At 40.9% G+C, this 20,899-nt stretch overlaps 1 protein-coding gene across 2 annotated transcripts in view; it reads right to left on the minus strand.

Moving 5' to 3' along the window:
- Positions 1 to 1,770: 1,770 nt before the first annotated feature.
- The window catches only part of NUAK1 (NUAK family kinase 1), a 50,980-nt gene continuing 31,851 nt past the window's right edge, over positions 1,771 to 20,899 (minus strand). For both annotated transcript variants that reach the window (XM_026056828.1, XM_026056827.1), the window contains 5 exons: positions 15,690 to 15,841; positions 14,355 to 14,420; positions 7,112 to 7,231; positions 6,698 to 6,830; positions 1,771 to 5,602 (listed from right to left, as the gene is read on the minus strand). In XM_026056828.1, the coding sequence (XP_025912613.1) occupies positions 4,449 to 5,602; positions 6,698 to 6,830; positions 7,112 to 7,231; positions 14,355 to 14,420; positions 15,690 to 15,841 (1,625 nt within the window). In that variant the 3' untranslated portion in view covers positions 1,771 to 4,448. The remainder of the gene's footprint in view (positions 5,603 to 6,697; positions 6,831 to 7,111; positions 7,232 to 14,354; positions 14,421 to 15,689; positions 15,842 to 20,899) is intronic.

Genomic DNA, 20,899 nt, shown 5'->3' on the forward strand with positions numbered 1-20,899 from the left:
ATCCCCATGGAACAGGCATAAAAGAAGACCAGGTCTGGCTACAGACATGCCATGTTACTTTGAATAGGGCGTAGCACTGTACACTGATTTTCTTTACTAAATAGGAAAATTAGACATCCACTTTACCACCACACCCAAGAAGTGCGTGCTCTCACAGATGTAAAAACATGTACATAATTACTTCTCGGGACTTCCCGCATATGTGCACAATATCCAGCCATCCAGAATTTTCTTTCTAAAAGTCACTCTTTTTAAAACAAAACAAAATAAATGGTTTGCCCTCAACTTCCCTTTTCCTTGTATGCAAAAAAAAAAAAAGTTTCATAATTGCTATTGCAGAAGAGACTTGCATTACATTTTCCACCATCCAGCACCCACACAGTTAGACCTTATTCACCTCACGTACAAGAACACACATGCTGACTCTGAATATGTGCCTAACACTTTCTGAGTCTATTAGCACACAGCAGCTAATCATTCCCTTTGCAATGTATTAATGGTTATTTGCCTTTCTGCATCATTTGCTTGTTCCCTCTACTCCCAGGGGCTGTTAAGTACTGATGACAAATAATCTAGCACCTACAGCCATGGTTCCTTGCTTTAAAAAGCTCAAGAGAGAGAATGGAATTAGAAAAAAATGAAAGCCTATTTTGCATGGTTTCCAAACCTTGGATCCTAATCCAAACCTCCTGTAATTTAAAAAGCAGAAAAAATACACACCACAGGTATCTTGGCTGACTGAATCAAGGGTGAAGTTTAATGGTGTCTTGCTCAGAGCCAACTTTAGGACAGGGCCAACCGTTTCCTTTATTGAAACAGGTCCCCAACACATAGAGCGTATCTAATACCCAGTTTCCTTTATGATGCCCACCCATTTTCCAAGAAAAACAATCTAAAGCCTTCTGGTTATCAAGAGGACTCCAAAATATGAAAACTGACTCCTTTTTGCCTCCCACCAGCTGATTACTCTGATTGCTGAAAGCCATCTGACTTGAACCATCCCACATCTGAAGTTGCAGATGGCCACCAGTCTTTTGCCCCCAAAAAACTAAATTATACCAACAGGAACATTAAAATTGGTAATAAACTGTCCTTCCCCCCACCAGAGAGCAGGAAGGACTGTTGTAGCATGTCTTTGGGCTACAAATGAGTTGTGCTGTGTCTATTTGTCAGACAGCCTGTTCTGTCTCACCTGCAGCACACCTGGCCCACAAATCTCATTAACTTCCAGGAGAGAAACCCCAGTCAGCTATTCTTCTCCATGAAACATTTACATAGCTGAAAGCCTTGGTTGTTTTGCAGTGCCAAATCGCTCATAGCACGGGAGTCTCTGTGGCCACCCACATTATATTCAAATGCACAAATGAGCCAAGAACTTTTGCATAAACAACTTGGTACAATTTGCTGAGATGCTGCTGTATTTCTGCATGACAAGTTCATTACTGTTTGGCCTCAGCTTATGCTGATGTACAGTGAAAAAGAAAAGAGAGAGAGTCTTCACAGTTACATTAATTTCATTTTATTTAATAAAAAAACAGTATCAGATTAAAAATACAAACACTTTGGGTGATTATCCAGCGTTTTCCCCTGTGTGCCTTGAAGAGCTCAAACCAACCAAGGATTGGGAAAAAAAAAAAAAAAAAAAACCAAAATAACACCAATTTTGGCCGGAGCTGTAAAATCATGTTGCACCAATTAAATTACACCAAATATATTATTATACCTTTGAAATGGCTTTCAGACCAATAAATAAAAAAAGACAAATTCAAATAAAAATGTCAACTTTGTATTACAAAAAAATTAAATAAAAATCACAACACTAATAATAACAATGTGCAGTCAAGTTTTTTTCTTCTCTTCTAGGAATGATAACATGACAGTAAACATGTAACATGCCAGTAACATGCCAGTAAATCCCTACATAACATTTCCAGTTTGGCAGCAAGCAGTCACTCATTCATTCACATTTGTACACAAGGAAGCAGGCCTGGGCAAAAGCCTAGGTAGATATGAGCCTTCAGAGTGCTTCTCAGTTCCCTGCAACAGCCAGCTGAGTTCCCTTTCCTTCATTTTGAAACCTTTAGAAATCAATTAAAGGTTTAGCACCAGATCTGCAAGGAAGGTGTCAGTCAGTGTAATGCCGCTGAAGTCATGCTCCATTATGTCAACACAACAGCACTGATTTACACCTGCTGAAGATCTGGCTCTTACACTCTGGGGCACAAGTTAAAAGCCATGGCTGCAAAACACATCCGTGTTTCAGAACCGCCATGGAAACTGTGTCAAGTTGTTTTAAATGCAGCACAGCAAACTTGTTAACTGAATACACTGCAAAACAGGGTATTGATTTCAGGTGGGCTAAAAGAGCACATACAGGCCCTATGAGAAGACAGGACATCTGAGTATCACAGAAAAGTATACATCAATAGAGAAATGACCTGAAGTTGCCCTTCTTGAGCAAATGAACAGTGAGCCAAATTTCACTTTACTGCCTGAGAGCACATCTCTCATAGATTTCATGGGTACTGATGCCATTTACTCCAGGGCCAAATTTGGTCCAGTGTTTCACAATAAGGAAAGGTTCTCCACAGAGTCAGATGAGCTGATAGAGGAAAATAAAGTTCATTCATCTTTACGCCGGACTTTCCAGTCAGTTTTTAGGAGCAACTGGCAGACTTAGGTAACATGACACACCAGATGAGGAATTTGCAAGTTGGGAAACAAGAAGTGAAATAGTTCCCTGCCCCAGCTTCCAATCATTTATGGGTTATTCTTGATTCTCCAAGAATCCCCAATGGAACTCGATTCCCATTCCTCATGATCTCTAGGATTTTGGACACAGTGGGCCAAATTCTGCTTTTAGTTGTAGTTACAAGGTAGGAATGAGAACAGAGTTTACCCCATGCTCCTCTGTCCTGGGTATATACGCACACGCAAATTTTAGAGCTGTGGATCATTTGACATCATAGGCTGAAATCTGCCATTTTTTCACAACAGTGCACCTCCAAGAAAGCCAAGGGCTATGTGCTCATGTAAATGAGACTGAAATGGGCCTTAAGATTCCAGTTTGCCCAGGCCTGTCAAACGCACAGTGCCTTTCTAACATAGGCTTACATTCAGGTAATCCAGTAGACCCATGTGGTACCTTTATGGGAGTTGAAGCCTTCAGTCTAGATATTTAGATATGTCTAAGAATGCATACACATATCCTTCTCTTTTTTTTCAAATTGATATCATCGCACATGCAGTACCAGCTACACTGTACACAGAGGCCTGCATTTTTACACTAACTCTGTTATCAAATCTACCATTATCATTTCATCGTTCAATTCTTTCTGCTCCATTACTACCTACTTAGAAATATTTTCATTTGGAGAAAGGCACATTCCCACCAACTTTCTGACCTCTATCCATTTCCTACATGCTACATCCTTTTCTTTAGCTAACTTTCTGATAGCAAACTACCTGTCACCTTCAGATACTACAAGCTAATAGCAAGGTAGCGCCATTTGCTGACAGTGACTGAACTTTAGATTGCAAGGTTAGTTTAACCCTTGAGACAGTTTGTTAGATCTACCTTTCTCTGGGCTTTCATCTGGCTGGCAATTTAGAAAAAGTCACAAATCAAACATACAGGTTGAAATGTTCTTAAAAGTTGTTTATAATGTCCATGTCCTTCCACTTCCCATTACCATTTCTGTGATTGCATTTCTGGCTGGTAGGAGTGGTAGTCAGAAAAGATTTGAGGGCCTTCTGCTCAGTGAAGAGCAATGCGTGTGGGAGGAACCACATGTGAATGCCTAGCTCCACCGCTTGTCCATATACATCACATGAGGTTATACTGAAGTGATCCTCTCAGATCAGCTGTCCCAGAATGGGTTCAGAACCTCTCAGGCCTCCTTGCTAGAAGACCATCTGACCATGGTGACCATGTAGCCTAGTCTCTGGCATAATGCATGCCAAAGATTCTCAGTGTGCAGTTTCTGTACCCAGATGAATAACTGCAGGGGGAAATAAAGGTTCTCTTTTTAAAAGACATCAAAATTGACTTGAAGAATTCAGCTCATCTCTTGCTAGAACTGATCTAATATTAATTACAAACTACTCAAAATGTGTGTGCCTCACTTCCAGTTTGAATTTTATCTAACTTTAACTTTGAGCCATTCGATCTCAATGATTTTGTTTGCTAGATCCTGATATGCTTTCATCACATTTACAAAGACCACAGGTTTTCTCTGGGTAGCTAGGTAACATTTTGAGGAAACAAAACTAGAGAAGTGTGAGATGACTTTGGGGTTATTTTACACTTTGCTATGAGTTCAGCTATGTAGGTACAGTCAGGTCCTTTGAAGGAAAACCTACCATTGTCAGCAAAACAGTAACCTGGCTTACTCCAACATAAAGGTACACAGAACAACTCCCCTCCCTCCATTTCCATCTTCTCTCTGCTAGTTGAGCTTGTTGCAGATCTCTAGGGCTTTCTTGTAGACCTGAGTCACATCATCCATGTCTGTGAGAAGGGAAAAACTACTGTCCCCCAGACGGTTGCGATAACGTTTTAGATACTGTGGCCGTGGGCGGTTCTGAAGTCCTTCGAAGTCTTGGATCTGGAGAAAATTTTCAGCAGAGACACAGCTCCTTATCCTCTGTCTGTTTGGCCTATTCTCTTGCAAATCCAGCAAATCAAAGGAGTCACTGGACAAAATACTGTCATCACTAATCACGCTGGAAGGGCGACTGTAACTTCGAGGTAACCCATCCCCAGGCAGGACCACTTCTTCCATGGCATCCAGTGTTGGTGTATCAGGGCTAATCAAAGCAGATTCCGTGCTGCTTGTAGAATACTTGCTGTTATGTTTTAAGATGCCCTTACGCCTGCAAGAATGGCTAAAAGACCCATTTCTGGATGGCTCTGTGACCCCTGGAGAAGTGTCACTGTTTACTGTCTCATCATTATTGTCCAAGAGTTCAGAAGATTCACTTCGTTCTGGAGAGGAGTAATAGCCAGACTCTCTCTGCTGAGTCTTCTTTAAGATTCCTTTTTTTGGCATTAGTGAAGACTGCTTAGTGCCATATTTGCCTGCTACCTCTCCCTCCACAACATTTTTAATGGCTACACCAGTTCTACACAACTCTTGCTCCAACTTGAAAGCGGAAGGTAACACTGGGTTGACCACTCCTTCAATGAACCCTGCACTGTGAGATCGATGTTCACTGTTGCTCCTTTTCTTCAGGATGCCTTTGGGTCTCTTGGAGGTGGGTTTAGATGCATTTTCAGCTCCTCCTTCCTGGATGGACTGTGCAATGTCATTTTCCTTTTTTGATTTTTTCAGAGACCTTTGTCTCTCTAGTGTGACTTCAGGACCTTTGGGCTTAGAAAGGCACTTAATTTTGGTATCTGTCTCTGGTTGGAGGCCAGTGGAACGGTGATGCCAATCAATGAACCTTGCCAACAATGGGGACTCAGAGTCCCTCATGGCATCACAGTCACAAACACTACTCTTGTAGCCCCAGTTAACCCACCAGTGATTGGCAATGTCTTCAATGGTTGCTCGGCGCTCAGGGTTCACCATCAGCATCCATCTGATAAGACCACGAGCATCTATGGACAAAGAATGGAATATAAAATATTTAGAATATAGGCACTGTTGGGTTTCATCAGTTTAAAATGGAAACATGAAGCCAATCAAATGAAGAAAAATAATGCTTCTCACTATAGGAGAAGTGAAAGGGGGCAAGGCTTTGGCCATCAGTCAACTTTGGGAAATGCATTTGAATATTATTTTTTATCAGAAGAATATGAACCAGCCAGAGAAATGTACACCGGGTTATCAAAGTAATTAATATTTGTACTGTTAAATCAATGAATAGTTCCATATTACTAAATGAAGTCACTGACCTTTCTATCAACTCTGCTTATCATAAAACTTGGAGGAAAACAAAGGGGAATTGGAATATTTTACATGATCTACATATTACCGCTTTTATATTTATTTTTTCCAAAAAAATGTAGCCTTCTGTATATTTTAAAGGCATATTTTTGTAAAGAGAGCAACCAGGAAGGAGAAAATGGAAACAGGTGGGAAACAAATGATGAAAGATAAACATCCAGTTAAATATAATAATATATACAGATGCTTAAGGCTGAAAGGAGTCATTATAAGCAATGAGCTGGACTTAGTTGATGCTTTTCTGTCAGGTGTCTAATAAATGTGCTATCCCCTAAGTAGAAGTAACTGTGAAAATAGTGGTATTTAATTTAGATTTTGGACTGGCTTCTTGGATAAGAGACTGCTTCCCTCTGACCATTCATCTTCTCTCTGCTTGTGATATACTACAGCGTAGTTAGACTAGAGGACTGATCTGTACCAGTATGTTGTATCGGTTTACAGCTTGTCTGAACAATTCCACTTGCAATAGCTAACAGATTTCCACTGTCATAGATCTAGTTAAAAGAGCCTGTTAAAGCTTCCCAAGGCAATAAAATCTATCTGCTATAAAAATTTCATTTCAAAAGGGCTTTTGGTAAATGCTGTACCCAGATGGGAATTGATAGCAGATGAAGTCAGTAGGGGAATGAGAGATTTTTTTCTTTGTCATTCTAACGTGACACCAAAACATGTTGGAAGAGGCAGGGTAAACCCTCCATTCTGAACTCCTGTCAGCTCAATACATTACCCTCACTCTTTTTATATACCTGAGGTCTGTGTTGGCTCACGATATTCTCCACTGCTGATCTGCCTGATGAGATTTTTGTGATCAAAGCCGTCAAAGGGCATCGTTCCATAAACCAGAGTGTAAAGCAATACACCAAGGGCCCAGCTGTCAACCTGAAATACAGAGACAATGCATGTAAAAGCTAGGAAAGTTGATCCAACCATCTTCCAAACTACTAGCACCACAATAGCAGCATCGAGTCCAGCTGCACTTACTTAGGGCATACAGGTATCTAACGTCTGACAAACCATAAGCAAAGCAAATGAAGGCAGCTTGAGAACTATCAGTACGAGAGAAAACCACTCTAGCCCACATGTGCAACAGTACTAGCATAAGGCACTATCATCAAAGGCAGCCATCCTCATACCACTACCAAAAATCTGATCCTTCTTACCTCTGGGCCTCTGTAAGGTCGTCCATTAACTATTTCAGGAGAAGCATACAGTGGGCTTCCACAAAAGGTCTGTAGAAACTTGTCTTTGTGATAAAGGTTGGAGAGTCCAAAATCAGCAATCTGCAAAGACAATTACACAAGGCTTCTGTAGCATTAACAATCTTTTAATGTAATAGAAAATTCTTTATTAGGAAAGACTTAGCTATACTTGACTGTAGGGCAGGAATCTCGACTTGGATAATCTCTCAAGTTCCCTTCCTAACCCTTTTTTCTGTGATTGTATGACATTTCTCTCTAACTATATTCTAGAGAGGGAGAAGGATCCCCAGGTTAAATCCTCCAGATTAGGAACAAGGACACTTGGGTTCTATTCATAGTCAGGTCACTAACTAACTGACTGCATAGCCATCAGTTGTCCAGGATGAACTGCATATATTTGCAAAGACAATCTTATACTAGAAGGCACTGGGCCTATTCACCATTGATTGCTGTTCAGTGTATATAATCATTAATACCAAGGGAATGCAATACATGTTCTTGTGCATGCAAGCCTAGAGCCAGGGCCTTTAATTTCAACAGGAGGAGTGAGGCAGGAGTGTCCTAGGAAACTAAGTGCAAGATTACAGAAGAAAGGAATTTTTTAAATCATCTGGAACTTAACTCCACTAGAAAAAGCGGGAGAGTGAGGTACTCACTACTGTTCCAGATTCAGGGACTCCACACTGAGGAATCTGAGTTGCTAAGCAAACAAGATGTCTATTACGAAATAATAAACACAAGTCCGGTTCCTAACTGGAAACAATGGGCCCAAACCCGGCTTTCCCAACACAAGTAAAACTCCCCTTGAGACTGTTGGGAATTTTGCCCATATAGGAATTGCAGGATTAAGTCCAAATAGTTTGTTTACTTCAATTCTCTGCTCTTGTTCTTATAAAACAAAGGCTGAGAATAGCAACACTAAATACTCCCACAACCTTTGCATTTCCTTTGTTTCTCTAACGTAAGGCAGCACATCTCAATTTTTATCTTGTTCAAAACCAAAACATTTCTGTTTTCCAAAAGATACTTTTATTACTGCTCACTATTGATATAAGACATACATAAAATATATAAAGCACATGCATAAAAAAAGTATTATCAATTAGTAGCTATAAGAGACAGGAGTCTTCTGTTGGGTTTTCCTCACCTTATTCAGGTCTTTTATACCAGAAAGAAGTTAAAACCCAGGAAGAAGTAGTGATTAATTGATATCCCAACAGAAAAGTCAAGAAAAGACAAAGCGATCAGAAGGAAAGGGATTTACCAACAGCATCATTCACTCCTGGCTTTTTAAAATATGTATCATCATTGCTGCTAATACCTTTCTACCTGCAAGATCTAGCGAACTCTTGGGAGACATAAAGCCTTTGTCTCTATTAACCATCCAAACTCCTACAACTACACCAAAAAAATGACAGTCAAGACCAAAAATAACAAAAGTCAGTGAGGTATGGACAGAAGATCCAGATTTCCTTTCTTTTATCCTAACATAGCAAGATATATATAATTTTTTTTCCTATGTTAAAAAAAATTTCCACATAATTTTTTAAAGTCACAGAGCAAATATGAGATTTCATGCTTCACACTCTCCTATTTTGATGTCCTGCATTTGCAGGTGTTCTGCTGAAAATCTGGACTCATAATATCCGGCACAAAGAACAGCCAGTTCCTGTTCATTAATGTTAATTCATCTCACCATCTCCATTCATAGTTTGAATTTATTCAATCCCCCAAATAGGGTATTATCAACCCAGGATAGAAAATTCAACCCTTAAATAAATGTGGTTTGTAAAATCTTCATTGTATGGCTGGAATGTCATTGAAAACAGCTGGTGTACAATTGCAGTCTGCAAACATATTCTCATGGCTCAGATTGCACTTAATTGCCCTAAATTCCACTTTCTTATCAAGTCACCCAGACTGGCTTGCAGGAAGTTGGTTTTAAGTCTTATGAAGTGTGCCCTGTCAATCAGGGGAAGAATGGGATCATTTCAGTGTTAAAACTTTGTGCTGGTCATTGAGTTTTATTTTAGTTCAGGATGCAGCTAAGACGGGGCAAACACTGCACAGTACGCTTCCTTAAAAAAATATATTCCCTTAACACCATGGAATGTATAAAATGCATGTAGATGTGCATGAATATATAGAGAGATACACATACCATTCTTCATACTAAGAAACTCTCAGACTTGGACATTCATGTTTTCATTTTGACCATTCAGGAAAAGAGTATTTATGTTACAGTCCACTCCCATACTCACAGACCGATGTTTATCAGCTTTTCCCATTAAAACTGTCATGCCCCCCAAAACAAGATTAATAGAAGCCAACATTACTTCATGTTCTTGGCACTTTAATGGAACTAAGGCATCAAGTCAAAAAACTTCCTAAATTGGGAGGAGCTGGGAAGCGGAATTTATTCCCTTCGCTTCAGGAGGTGTATGTTTCATATTTACTGTTAGCTATGATAAATCACATGTAATTTTGTTGCTTAAGTGTGGACTATAAATTCCATGAAGTTTGCACTCATGGAAATTGCCAATTTTACACTACTTAAGAATCTGGCTCTTTGTACTTCCAGATAGACAAATAATTAGGTCTCTCAAAGCAAATGAAACTTATGTGCAGTGGGTGAGACTTCCAGCAAGGTAAATCCCAATTACATATACTTACTGAGTATATATGAAACCCTCATGGGTTTTTAGTGGTTAGTCTGATTGGTGTCCCCTTACCAGCCCAAGAGAAAGCGTAGTTAGCAGGATTATGTTACTACTATACTCGCATTTTTCTCTCCTTCTATCACTTCAGGATAGATCATGCAGTTTACTTCAAGCTGTGCTAGGCATCTCTTTTAGGTGTAATTCCCAGCCCAGGAACTGCCACAGCCCTACCGTGAACGGGGAGTTTTTCTCTCTATCATGCCAGGCTACGCGACAGTGACCTCCCCTGGGGGTAGGCTGTGGCATGGGGGCAGAGACACAGCATTCGGATAAGCCCGCGAGAGGCACTGATTCCCTGGCTGCTGCATTGCACAGCAGTTTCTCTCCAGCTCACTGCGCAGAGGATTTTGGCACTAGAGAGGAGCTGCAAGGCTGCACTGGGACCACACCAGCCCTCATCATGCTGAGCTGCAGGAGCAGGTTTTTAACACCACCAAAGGCAGATGCCTAAAGCTGGTGTGAAATTCTTCCTGCATGTAACTTCCTAATTCACCAATTCAGAGGAGCTCTTTTGATACTTTAGGGTTGCTTTAGCCCTGCTATCTATCTAACCCTGCCACATGCATTTGTGTTATGATTATGAAAGATGATATCCTCTTGATGGTATAAAAATGTCAGGGAGAGACTGCTTTGCTGCTGCACCGTTGGGGCAGCAGCTATATCTCCCATGGGAATCCAGGGCAAGCAGAGGGGGCAGCTCTAAGTCACTTAGAGCTGGAGGGTGGAAAGAAGAAAGCGGTGGGAGCTGAAAGTAGAACAGAGTAATTTTAAGCTGATCTGTGCTGTTAGTAGCTGGCACATGAATATGAGGAAGGAGAGGCTTGTACATGTGGCAGAGTCCCTAATTTCATCACCGTGTTATTTAAATATTTGTTTTAAGTATGTGGCACTATGAATAAGGCAAGAAAGTAAATAATATTTTTCTACCCTGGGAGGCGGCAGCGTCTTGGGAAGGTTTAGTTTTAGGATTCTGCCCCACTATTGACTTTGACAGATAGACTAGGTCCCAGGAGAAACATTCAGACTTGGGGTTTCTGTTAGATACATGGGTGTACATCCGGCCACCTGGGAAAGACAAGGCACTGTTTGATGAACTGACTGGATGAACTCCTTGTACCCAACAGATCTGTGTGCATATTCAGTCTCATGAGTGTTTAAAACTCATTTTATTTATTTGTGTTTGCAGTATTTAGCATAATAAACCATTAAATAATAGTTTGCAGGAAATACTACCATGCAGACACCTGGTCCCTCGAAAACATTATTACATAATACAGGTCAGCTCCCCCTCATCATCCTCCAGCTCTGGCCTGGGGACCTGCAGAACTCTTCAAAATTTGCAAGTTTTTGTCACCTTCAGCCACTGGTGTTTCCTAGCTGCTGTGCTTCAACACATGACTCTGTTTCCAGAGACTTTTGCTCACTGTTTAAACTAAAAAAAACCTGATTATGTCTCCATACACTGCTCATCTGTTTCATGACCTATATTTAACTAGCTAAAATTTAAGAATGGTTCCAAATTTAGCATTGTATTATATAAATTGGCTCAGGGACCATTTTAGGTGAGATAATAATTTCTAATGGATTAATTACCCTCTTTATTTCCTGTTCTGAAAGTACTGCTTAAGTTGCTATATATATGTGTGTGAATCTATTTTTATGTTTTTTTTTTCTCACATTACTATGGCATGTTTGTGTAAACCATAATGTGTAGATCACTGGCTTCTTCAGAAATATGTATTTAATTATATATTGCACCCAGGAACAAAGGGATTCCTTTCATTTTTCCATTCTTAAAAACCATCTGCAAAGTTTGTAAGTGCTTTGTAGCCTATTGAATGAAATATAAATACAGATCTGAGAATGTACAGATACAACTATCACCCCATTTCTAGAAAATGTCTTCCACTGACTATTTGAGGCCAACCATCCATACCAAACCCTAAATTGCATATTTCTCTTTTTGTGCCTGAATAAACTATATATAAATACTTTCAGAATCAGGACCTGATAGATCTACTCAACTGCTAATAAATAGTTTACAGCCCCATATGTGTTTCCTTGCCAACAGTTATTGTTTAGTGAAACAAAGAAAAAGTGGGAAATAAAATTCTATATAAGTAACACAGAAACCGCCATAACACATTCAAAGCTTCAGTAGCAAAGCAGATAGTGTCAGCATGTTTAACATCAAGTACTCAGAGCTGATCTTAGTCATGTGGTAGGAAAGGTGAAAAAAAGAAATACAACATAAAAAGTCATCTTTTGAAGTAATCCCAACTTTAGTGCTATTGCTAGTAAGATGTATGAAATACAAACCGCTTCCCAAGCTCAGTCTATTGGCTTCATGAGACCCTTTGCAGAAATAGTTATCAGGAGACAGCAAGACAGCTTGCAGCCACCTGTATGTGTATATCCGTGCCCAGGCATTCTTGCCCGCTCATAGGCATGCCTTATAGTTCGCAGTAACTGAAAAAAGTGACTGAGAATACTAACCAAGAAAAGGCTGGAAACAGGCAAAATACCTACATGGCAGCTTAAACACACCTCAGTTCAGGAAAGGCACACTTTAAAGAAAAAGATGAGTCCAAATTATGGAGGGGATGTGAGGAGCTGCAGCTAACAGAGTTTCTTCATGTATTTCTTGAGTACCGCATTTACTTCAAATGACTGCAGCAGTACTTAAAATATTTAGGACCCAGTTGGAAAAGCTTGGTCCCTCCGAAGTCACCAAGAAAATACTGTTTTTAATGGGATGGACATGACACTAGCCCAGACTCCTGGTCACAAAAAAAAGCCTGGCTCTTTCTTGCAACAACCAACAGGTGAGTGAAGAGCTTGTACGTTGGAGCCCTCTTTGACATTTTTTCCTTTCACCTGTCCATCTTTCCCCAGCAGTGCCAGTCACTATGATAGCTGAAATACATCTGTAGTTCTGAAGTCCCTTGGTCACCTAAATGGTCTGGATATAAATACAAAGCTAACTGTCCCTGCCCCTTCCTCCCACTCTCCCCAGCACAAAGATTAGGCTCTCATAAAAAAGCCACAGGAGGAGGATTGAGTCTTTTGACAAAGCGCAGCTCCCTGGAGGCTTGGGAAAGTGATTGGTTTTGCATACGATGACTACACTTCTGAGATCCACACCACTACAGTTAGCAAATTCCCCAAATTCTTCTTTTCTCTCAAGAATACTCTGATTAGCTGGGAAGATAGTTTGGTGCGTAATGTGGAAAGAAAGGTCATCCTGCCTGCGGAAATCGGTTTTGTATACAATGTCCTATAAAGGCGACTTTTTGTTTTCAGCACTGCTGAAAACAGTTGAGGCTACTACAGCTAGTGATACTTTTGGAACAGATTTGGAGAGGTTCATTCTAACACTGGATCTTAACAGCAAAATGTCCAAGTATTGCATAGGATGTGTCTTCTGTAAAAGCCTATTTTGAGAGACCACATATTTATGTGTCTTTAATCCACTGGTTGATCCAAGTTAGCTTCTGTCATCAGTTTTACACAGATGGCAGCTACCATATGTTACTTTCCATTTCCATTGCACATCAGCTTAAAATGAAGACAATCTCGCCAGCGTAAAACCCAAAAAGCAGTGTATGCAGCCTTGTGACTTTCAGTGGAGACCAAATCAAAACCAAGGCTATTTAGAAGCTTGGCTACGGAGACAGTTCCTTCATTGCTTTGCTTTGGTTAGCAGAGGCCCAGGAGTCGGCAGAAACTTCACCATCCCTCCCTGTGCTTGTTTGTCTATAGATTGGTGCACCCGGCCACTCTCTCATCTAGCTGCCCAGGCAGGAACAAAGTTGAAAGTGAAACAGGTTCAGCCACCTGGAAACTTCACTAATCTCTGCATTATTTATCTTTGTCTTACAGCTATTAGGAAAAAAAGATGAAAAAGGGAAAAAAGGTCATTCCCATGCTTTCACTGGGGAGAAATGACATGGAAATGACATCACTGACATCACTATCCAAAGTATACGTTTGTGTCTGGAGTTCCAAGGCCATTTCCTAATGAAGCACATGTGCTTTACTAGGTTTATTTTGAAACTCTATTTGCTTATTTTCCAGACATGATCAAAAAGACATTCAGAGTGTTCTGTAGGAGGCACTTGAACCCTGTAGACCAGGAAAGTTGTTTCTAACTTCGGCAACAGCCAGCAACAATACCATTTGTAAAATAAACCTGATTGCACAAAATGCATTGCTGTTTTCTACCAATAAATAGATATTGCTTCAGGAATCATGGCCCTTGGGTGGCAGGACAGGGTCTTCTCCCTCAAATTACACAAAGCTTCATTTAGTGTTTACGCCTAGTCACAAGTGGTGTTCTTTCCCCAAGCTCCAAACCCCTGAGTCTCTTGCCAGATGCTGTTGCTTAGTAGCTGTTGCCATAACACCGGCTCTTCTAATACCTTGGATAAAAGTGTTACAAAACATGCAAATCCATTCAGAGAAGCTGAGAGAATGAATCCTACCTTAATGTTAAAATTGTCATCAAGAAGGATGTTTTCCAATTTTAGGTCCCTGTGGACAACACCGTTCTGAAATTAGGAGGAAAAAACAGGGGAGAGAAGATGAGAAAATATTGGACAAATTAAAGGTGAACTGGCAGGGTGGTCTTTGCATCTACATTTCAGGGCTGATTTCACTGTCATAACACTCACGGCCCAGTGACTAGTGACAGGAGACGTATTAGTCACTTGGTGTGTGGTTAAGAGAAGAATGACTGGAATCTGTCCTCCCACAAAGCCTGTAAAACAGCGGGGGGATTCTTTTCGGAACTTAATTCCAACTCGTATCCTACCCCCACTGTGTGAAAGCAATATATTCTTCCCAGGCACCAGAAAACAATATCTGTCAATGATGTTAGTCCTTACAAAAGCTCTTGTTCCTCCAGTGTGCAGCCGCTTGGATCAGGGGAGTTATAATCCTAAAAGACTGTAAACGTTAGGGATGGAAACTCACAAGCTGGGTTTAGGTCAGAGCCTTTTTTAAAGAAATTCGGAAAAAAATTAACTGCGCAGAGAAAGCCACTGTAGCTTTTCAGCATTGTGCAATGAGGACTTCGCAAACCTCCCTTGCTTATCAAAATTCAAGTGGTGATTAAAATGTTTGAGAATTGAAATAAGAAACTGTTAGCTGCTCATTGCCATTAGCCGCATGCAAGTCTCTCTCTATGCAATTGGTTCATAAGCAAGGATAAAAGGTCCATGAAGATAACCAGTCAGTTACGTACTTTTAATTGCGTAAATTGTCATGCTAACGGGTGCTGTGATGGATGAAGACAATAGCAAAGGATATCTTTCCCATGCTCCCACTACATCTGGAAAGTTACTTTTGCATATCTGGAGTGAGTACATGCTAGAATTTGAACATTTATACCTTTCTCTTGAATTTTCTTTTATCTATTTTATCTAAAGTTGTACACTTGCATATTCAAATTGAAAACTATCATTTATTTGAATGTATCATAAGCATTAATGTTCCAGAAGTACTATGGGGTGCCTTTTTTCGTCAATGTTGTCAATCATTTTGTTATGTCAGGAGAATAACTTTCAAAGCAAAAACGGGATGTAGGGCTAGTGTAAGGGAGTTGCTGGTATATGCCATAGCACAGCAAAATACCCTGGTCTTTAAAAGCAAGCAATGAACTGCTGTCAGCAATTTGACTCAAGATTTCCTGTTGTACTGATACAATCACATGCTGTCATACTTAATAATGAATGCTGTTGCCTCAGTCATGCTTTCAAATATGTAAGGCACTAGCCAGTCTTCAAACAGCCTTTTTTAATATCAAATCCTTTGCTCACCTTGTGGCAGTAATGTACAGCAGAGACTATCTGTCGAAAGAAGTGTCTTGTCTCTCTTTCACTCAACCGCCGCCTCTCACTGATGTAATCATACAACTCTCCTTTACTTGCGTACTCCATGATGATCACAATCTTATCTTTATTTTCAAACACTGCACAGGTTAAAAAAGAAAATAAAAAAGAAAACAGTTGATCCAGTACATTTAAAAATAGATACTTTAGAGGGAGAAGAAGAATTAGGACGATTAAACACATCCCATGTCATCACTGCAGGCTAGAGAGATGTACTACCAACCCCACTGAAAAAAGCAAGTTCCAAAGCTAATCTTTTCCAGAAGAAGATTACAACTTCCAAGATCAAGAGAAGGAAGTTGCGACTACCTTCACTTTCACATGGCTAGATGAAAGAAGGACTTTGCCACTATAACATGGGGCCACAGGGTGGAAAAGTCAACTTGATCATAATTGGGTAAGGTGGGCTCTTGTGCCAGCAACGCCTGCATTTGAACCCTGGCTCCAACTCTCTATTACCAGTAGTCCTCTTGGGGCTATAGGAATCAGAAGCTATCACATCATTTGAAAAAGGTTAATAAAGAGATAATAACATCTGTCTTCAAGACTGCCTGATACAGAATAGCCATTTGGCTGATCCAGAATGACTGCTGGTTTGCTTTCACCTTCCCTCAAAAACCAACAGAAGAATTGATGCTTGTGTCCTTCTTGGGCACAACTCTGTGCGAGAGCACAGTGGGCACTGACACCGGAGTGAGCTGGGGCTGCAACTCGAATCCAAAGGCTGGCATCCAATCTCTTGTCAGCATGGCTCTGCGCCCTATCTTGTGCACCTAACCCGTCCTTTAACTCAGTTATCCCCTCACAGTGTAGGGTACTTACCAGATTGCGTGCCTCTGCCTCATGTTTCCTTGTATGCTGTAGATACGTCCTTTGCCACTTGCGCAGAGCCAATAGCAATGCGTAACTCCCACGTAAAGAGCGCAAGGAACATTCATTTAATACACGTCGTAACTTGACCGTTCTTTTGGGCTCTGGGTACTTTGTGCCACATGCTGTCAAGGACTCTACTGGGAGTTGCAGATAACTAAACACTTAAGTTAGCAAAACAGGCTGCGAGTAGTCTCAAATTGCCATAATGCACTGGCTGCTAAACATTTTTTTCCTTTCTGACACTGAAAATTCTATGCAACTCACTGGAAACTTCCTGCACCTGCCATAAATAACCACTGTTCACATTAAAACACAGTGATTTTCTTTCTCTTTTATTCTACAGCAGCAGCCTGCTGAAGCCAGGTCACACTGGCAACAAAGATTCTGCAAATTAATGAGGTTATAGAGGTTATTACAAACGGATGCTAGTTTTAACCAACCCTACTGGAGCGATGCCTTCCAATATCTCTTTAGCAAAGCTCAGCCAGTAGTCCTTAGTGTTTAAAAAAAAAACACTTTAGCTTTTGCAGTGAAATGCGAAGCCGCCCCTCTCAACACACAGATATTTGCTGCTCTCAGGCTTTGTCTCATGTCCTCTCACACTTTGTCACGCCATTCTACAAGCCAAAGCCTCTGCAGCTCCCTCTGACACCCCTGAACCCCAGCCAAACAGCTCTGATAAAAGGGAGAGTGAAGAGCCAGACAAAGTTGGCCGCTTACTTGTCTGCTGGCCTTACTGCACCCTGAAGCATAGACTTCTGCCAGTGATTACATCCTATATACATCCTCATTAACAATAAACTTCGGAAACTGGAAGAACTGTCTCTGGATGGATTATACTTACAGTATCCTCTCCAAGAATGATAGATTGATATGCCCTGGGAAAAACTGAACATAGCCTGTGTCATATACGGAAGTGTTGTGATGTGTTACCAATGCAGCAGTAATGCGCATACTCTCATGTCTAAGTTTGGAAAGGGCTGCTAACTACAGAGCTGCTTAGGAAGGGAAAAAGAAGTAGTTTCATTAAGCTGAGACGAATCACTAAAAATGCTTTTATTCAAGAGATTTAATTAAAAAGAAAAGCAGCTGATTTAATGAGTTAGGGATTATTACATCATTCATGGATAAGTAGAGTAGCCACACTGATCTCAATGGTATCTCACAGGAGCGCATACTGCAAGCGATACCAGGCAAGGACCATCCGGTGCTCAGGAGGACATTTGCCTTGCCAGAGGGCCACAGATGAGGGAAAGGGGGTCCTTGGCCCTTCCCACCACCATCTCCTGACTGCTGGTGCCCTAGAAAGTGTTTACTGTTGCTTATGACAATGACATTCTCCTACAACAGGGCATTCTTCCAGTGCATGTTTCTTTTAAAGTTTTGCCTTCATTGCTCAGTCAGGTGAGCTTTCTCAAATCGTCCTTGACATTCCAAATTGTTAAATTCTGATATTGAATTCTCTGGACTAAAATATGCTATATCAGTAACAGTCCTGATACAGAAATATTTTCCTACATTTATACAGAAATGAAGCAGGGAGCACTTGGTTGGAGGAACATGCATTTAAAGATATTTCCCATTTCAAGTGCTCTTTTATGGCCCTCTAGCAAACTGAGATAATACCTTAAAGATTGAATTTAGGAAATGATAAATCACTGTTCTGAATTTTGGATTTTTGTCACAAAAATACAGTAGAATCAATGAGAATACAAGGACCTCAGTACGTACACGTCCTCTTTCTTTATGAGGGAGCATTATGACAAGGACACTACCCTCGGATAGATACCCTAGACAACTCTATACAGGTAGCCTCAGCATAATCATAGCTGAATGATTACAGAATTGAACACCCATCCAACTCTTCACCAAAGAAAAAAGGCGGAGGGAGAATCTTTCTTTTCAGAGAGGTGAGAGGAATTTTTTTTACAACTGAATCATTTCAGTTTAGAGCACACCCATCCAGTTAGCTGAATCTCACGAGAGGGTGTGTGACTACTTTTCTCCTGAAAGGGGATTGAACCTTGGAAAAAAATGTCTTAAATGGGAGCTGCCACTGAAGGAGCAGGGAGTGGAAAGGCAATAAGACTTATGTCCGTACACACACACGCACACACTCTTAAAAGGAAATTCAGTGGTCAAAACAATCAGGCAGTGACAAGATGGTATTTTGGCAATTCTCAGAACATCAGCCATGTATACCACAAATTTTCACAGCAGCAGCTAGGATGCCAGGCAGGTTTCATACAGACACTTCTAAATTTCCCTTTTGAGCACAGTATGTAGTTTTATGAACATATGCTCCAAAAAAGCATTGTGGCCAGTGGTTGGGGGAAGTGAGGAGGGCATTAATTAAAGGCTGGATTTACTTACTGCAAATAATAATGAGGCAATAAATACACTGCCCTGTTAACACCTGGGTTGTAACCTGCAGGCTGATGACGGACGGATTGCCTCTATATAGCTTCTGGGACTGCTTGGTTCACTCTTTGTTTTCATTGTGCATGATTTATTATCTGCCATCCTAGTGCATATTCATTCCGCAGCTCGCTCCTGTCTAGAAGTGAGCCTGAGCCCTGCCTGCAGCCACCGATTACAGAGCAGCATGATTTAGGCAGGATATCACACTCCAGGAATGCTCCACAGCTTGCTAGTGGTGGGACAGCCACATCATAAAAGTCTGCCTTCAACAGACCTCAACCCCTGATTAAGGTCAAGGGAATGAGGGACGTTATGTATAAGAAAGGTGGGGCTGCTCTTGCTTCTTTCAAAGCATCGATACTCTGCAAACAGTGCTGACCAAATAAAATAAATGGAGAACTGTCAGCGTCAACACCCAGCCAGGTGGTAGGAAGAGAGATGGTCTGTCAATCAAAAATCAAGAGACGGGGATTGCCTAGATATGAGATGGGCTCCACATATTAGAGGAGACGGCAGCAGAAAAAAATGCTTGCTCCAAGCTGTGTAACACCATCCGTGTTTACTCGCACCACTCTGCAAGCTGCATTATGCTAAGAGAGCTGCAGCAGGACCTTGGTGTGGTGGGAGGGAAGCTGTACCACCTGAGCTGTAGTGGTCAAGTGGTGTAATGTAGTGGTTGCAATATGATAGTACTCCTTTTCAGACTGACTGACTTCTGAGACTGCTACACTTCCATCTGACCACTGACGAGGAGGAGGGAGGGACAGCACTGTGAAAGCACATCAGAAATTGGGGAACAGGGAGCAGTAACAGGACGTACCACAGGGTATGAGGAACAACGTGACCGTATCCCCAGGACATGAGCCAGAGTACCGTGTTAATGTACTAAGACATGCCTCAAGGCATTGCAGAGAAAAAGTATTTTCCCATGGGCTATGAACTTGCTTCAAATCTCTGTCCGTCCCAGCGAACCTTAGCAGAAGCTAAGAACAGGGCTCTGCACAGTCAGCAAAGGGTGCTTCAGTTCCAGTGGTCAAGTAAAGATTTCTTACAGCTTTTCTTTAATTTCTCCCCTTAAATGTAACATAATTTGTTTATTTAAAGAAACAGATAATTGAAACCAAATCTGTTCAGCTTCAGAGCTCATTGAAGAATACAAATGTGAAATGGGGAAGGAACTTAAGTTCTCGCTACTGAAGAGGTATCTGAGACAAAGCACATTTTGTAACATCAACAATCAGTCTCTTTCACAGTCTGTTCTACTACAGTAATAATTTTTTGATACAATCTCTCCACTTATCTATATTTAGAGGCCATGAAATGATGAGCTCAGTTTCTATCTACAGCTTTACATATTCCAAATAGCAGTGGTAGTGTAGAGACCTCTCTTTGATCAGCACTTTTCTTTCCTTTTCAATTCTGTTGCTAAATTCTTCCCGTTAGCTACGTAGGAGTCATCTGCGCTGAAACTCCACAGGACAAATTTGACACTGGATGAATATACTCAGTATTTGTCTTAAATGCTTCTGAAGATGAAATTTAGGCCAAAAGTGTTGAAAACACACAGAGACATGGTGCAAAGATCAATCAGAAAGATTTCATGGTACATTGGACATCCCTCTATTAGCATAGTTCACTTTGGACTTATTTACTACCAAATTTAAAAGGCAAACGAAATTCTTGCTCCCTTCCTCCAACCTTACAGGATGCTAAAGGCAGACTGAGGGCAGGGAGGGGGGATTGGATTTTTTTTTCCCCTTAATGGACTACCTCCTCATGGGCTGATTCCATTTGGTTTACATGTAACCCTGGGGTAAGAATTTTAGTTTGTTAGTTTAAGAGGG

The sequence above is a fragment of the Apteryx rowi genome, unplaced genomic scaffold (assembly GCF_003343035.1).
Source record: "Apteryx rowi isolate R43461 unplaced genomic scaffold, aptRow1 scaffold_133, whole genome shotgun sequence".
Taxonomy (NCBI): Eukaryota; Metazoa; Chordata; class Aves; order Apterygiformes; family Apterygidae; genus Apteryx; species Apteryx rowi.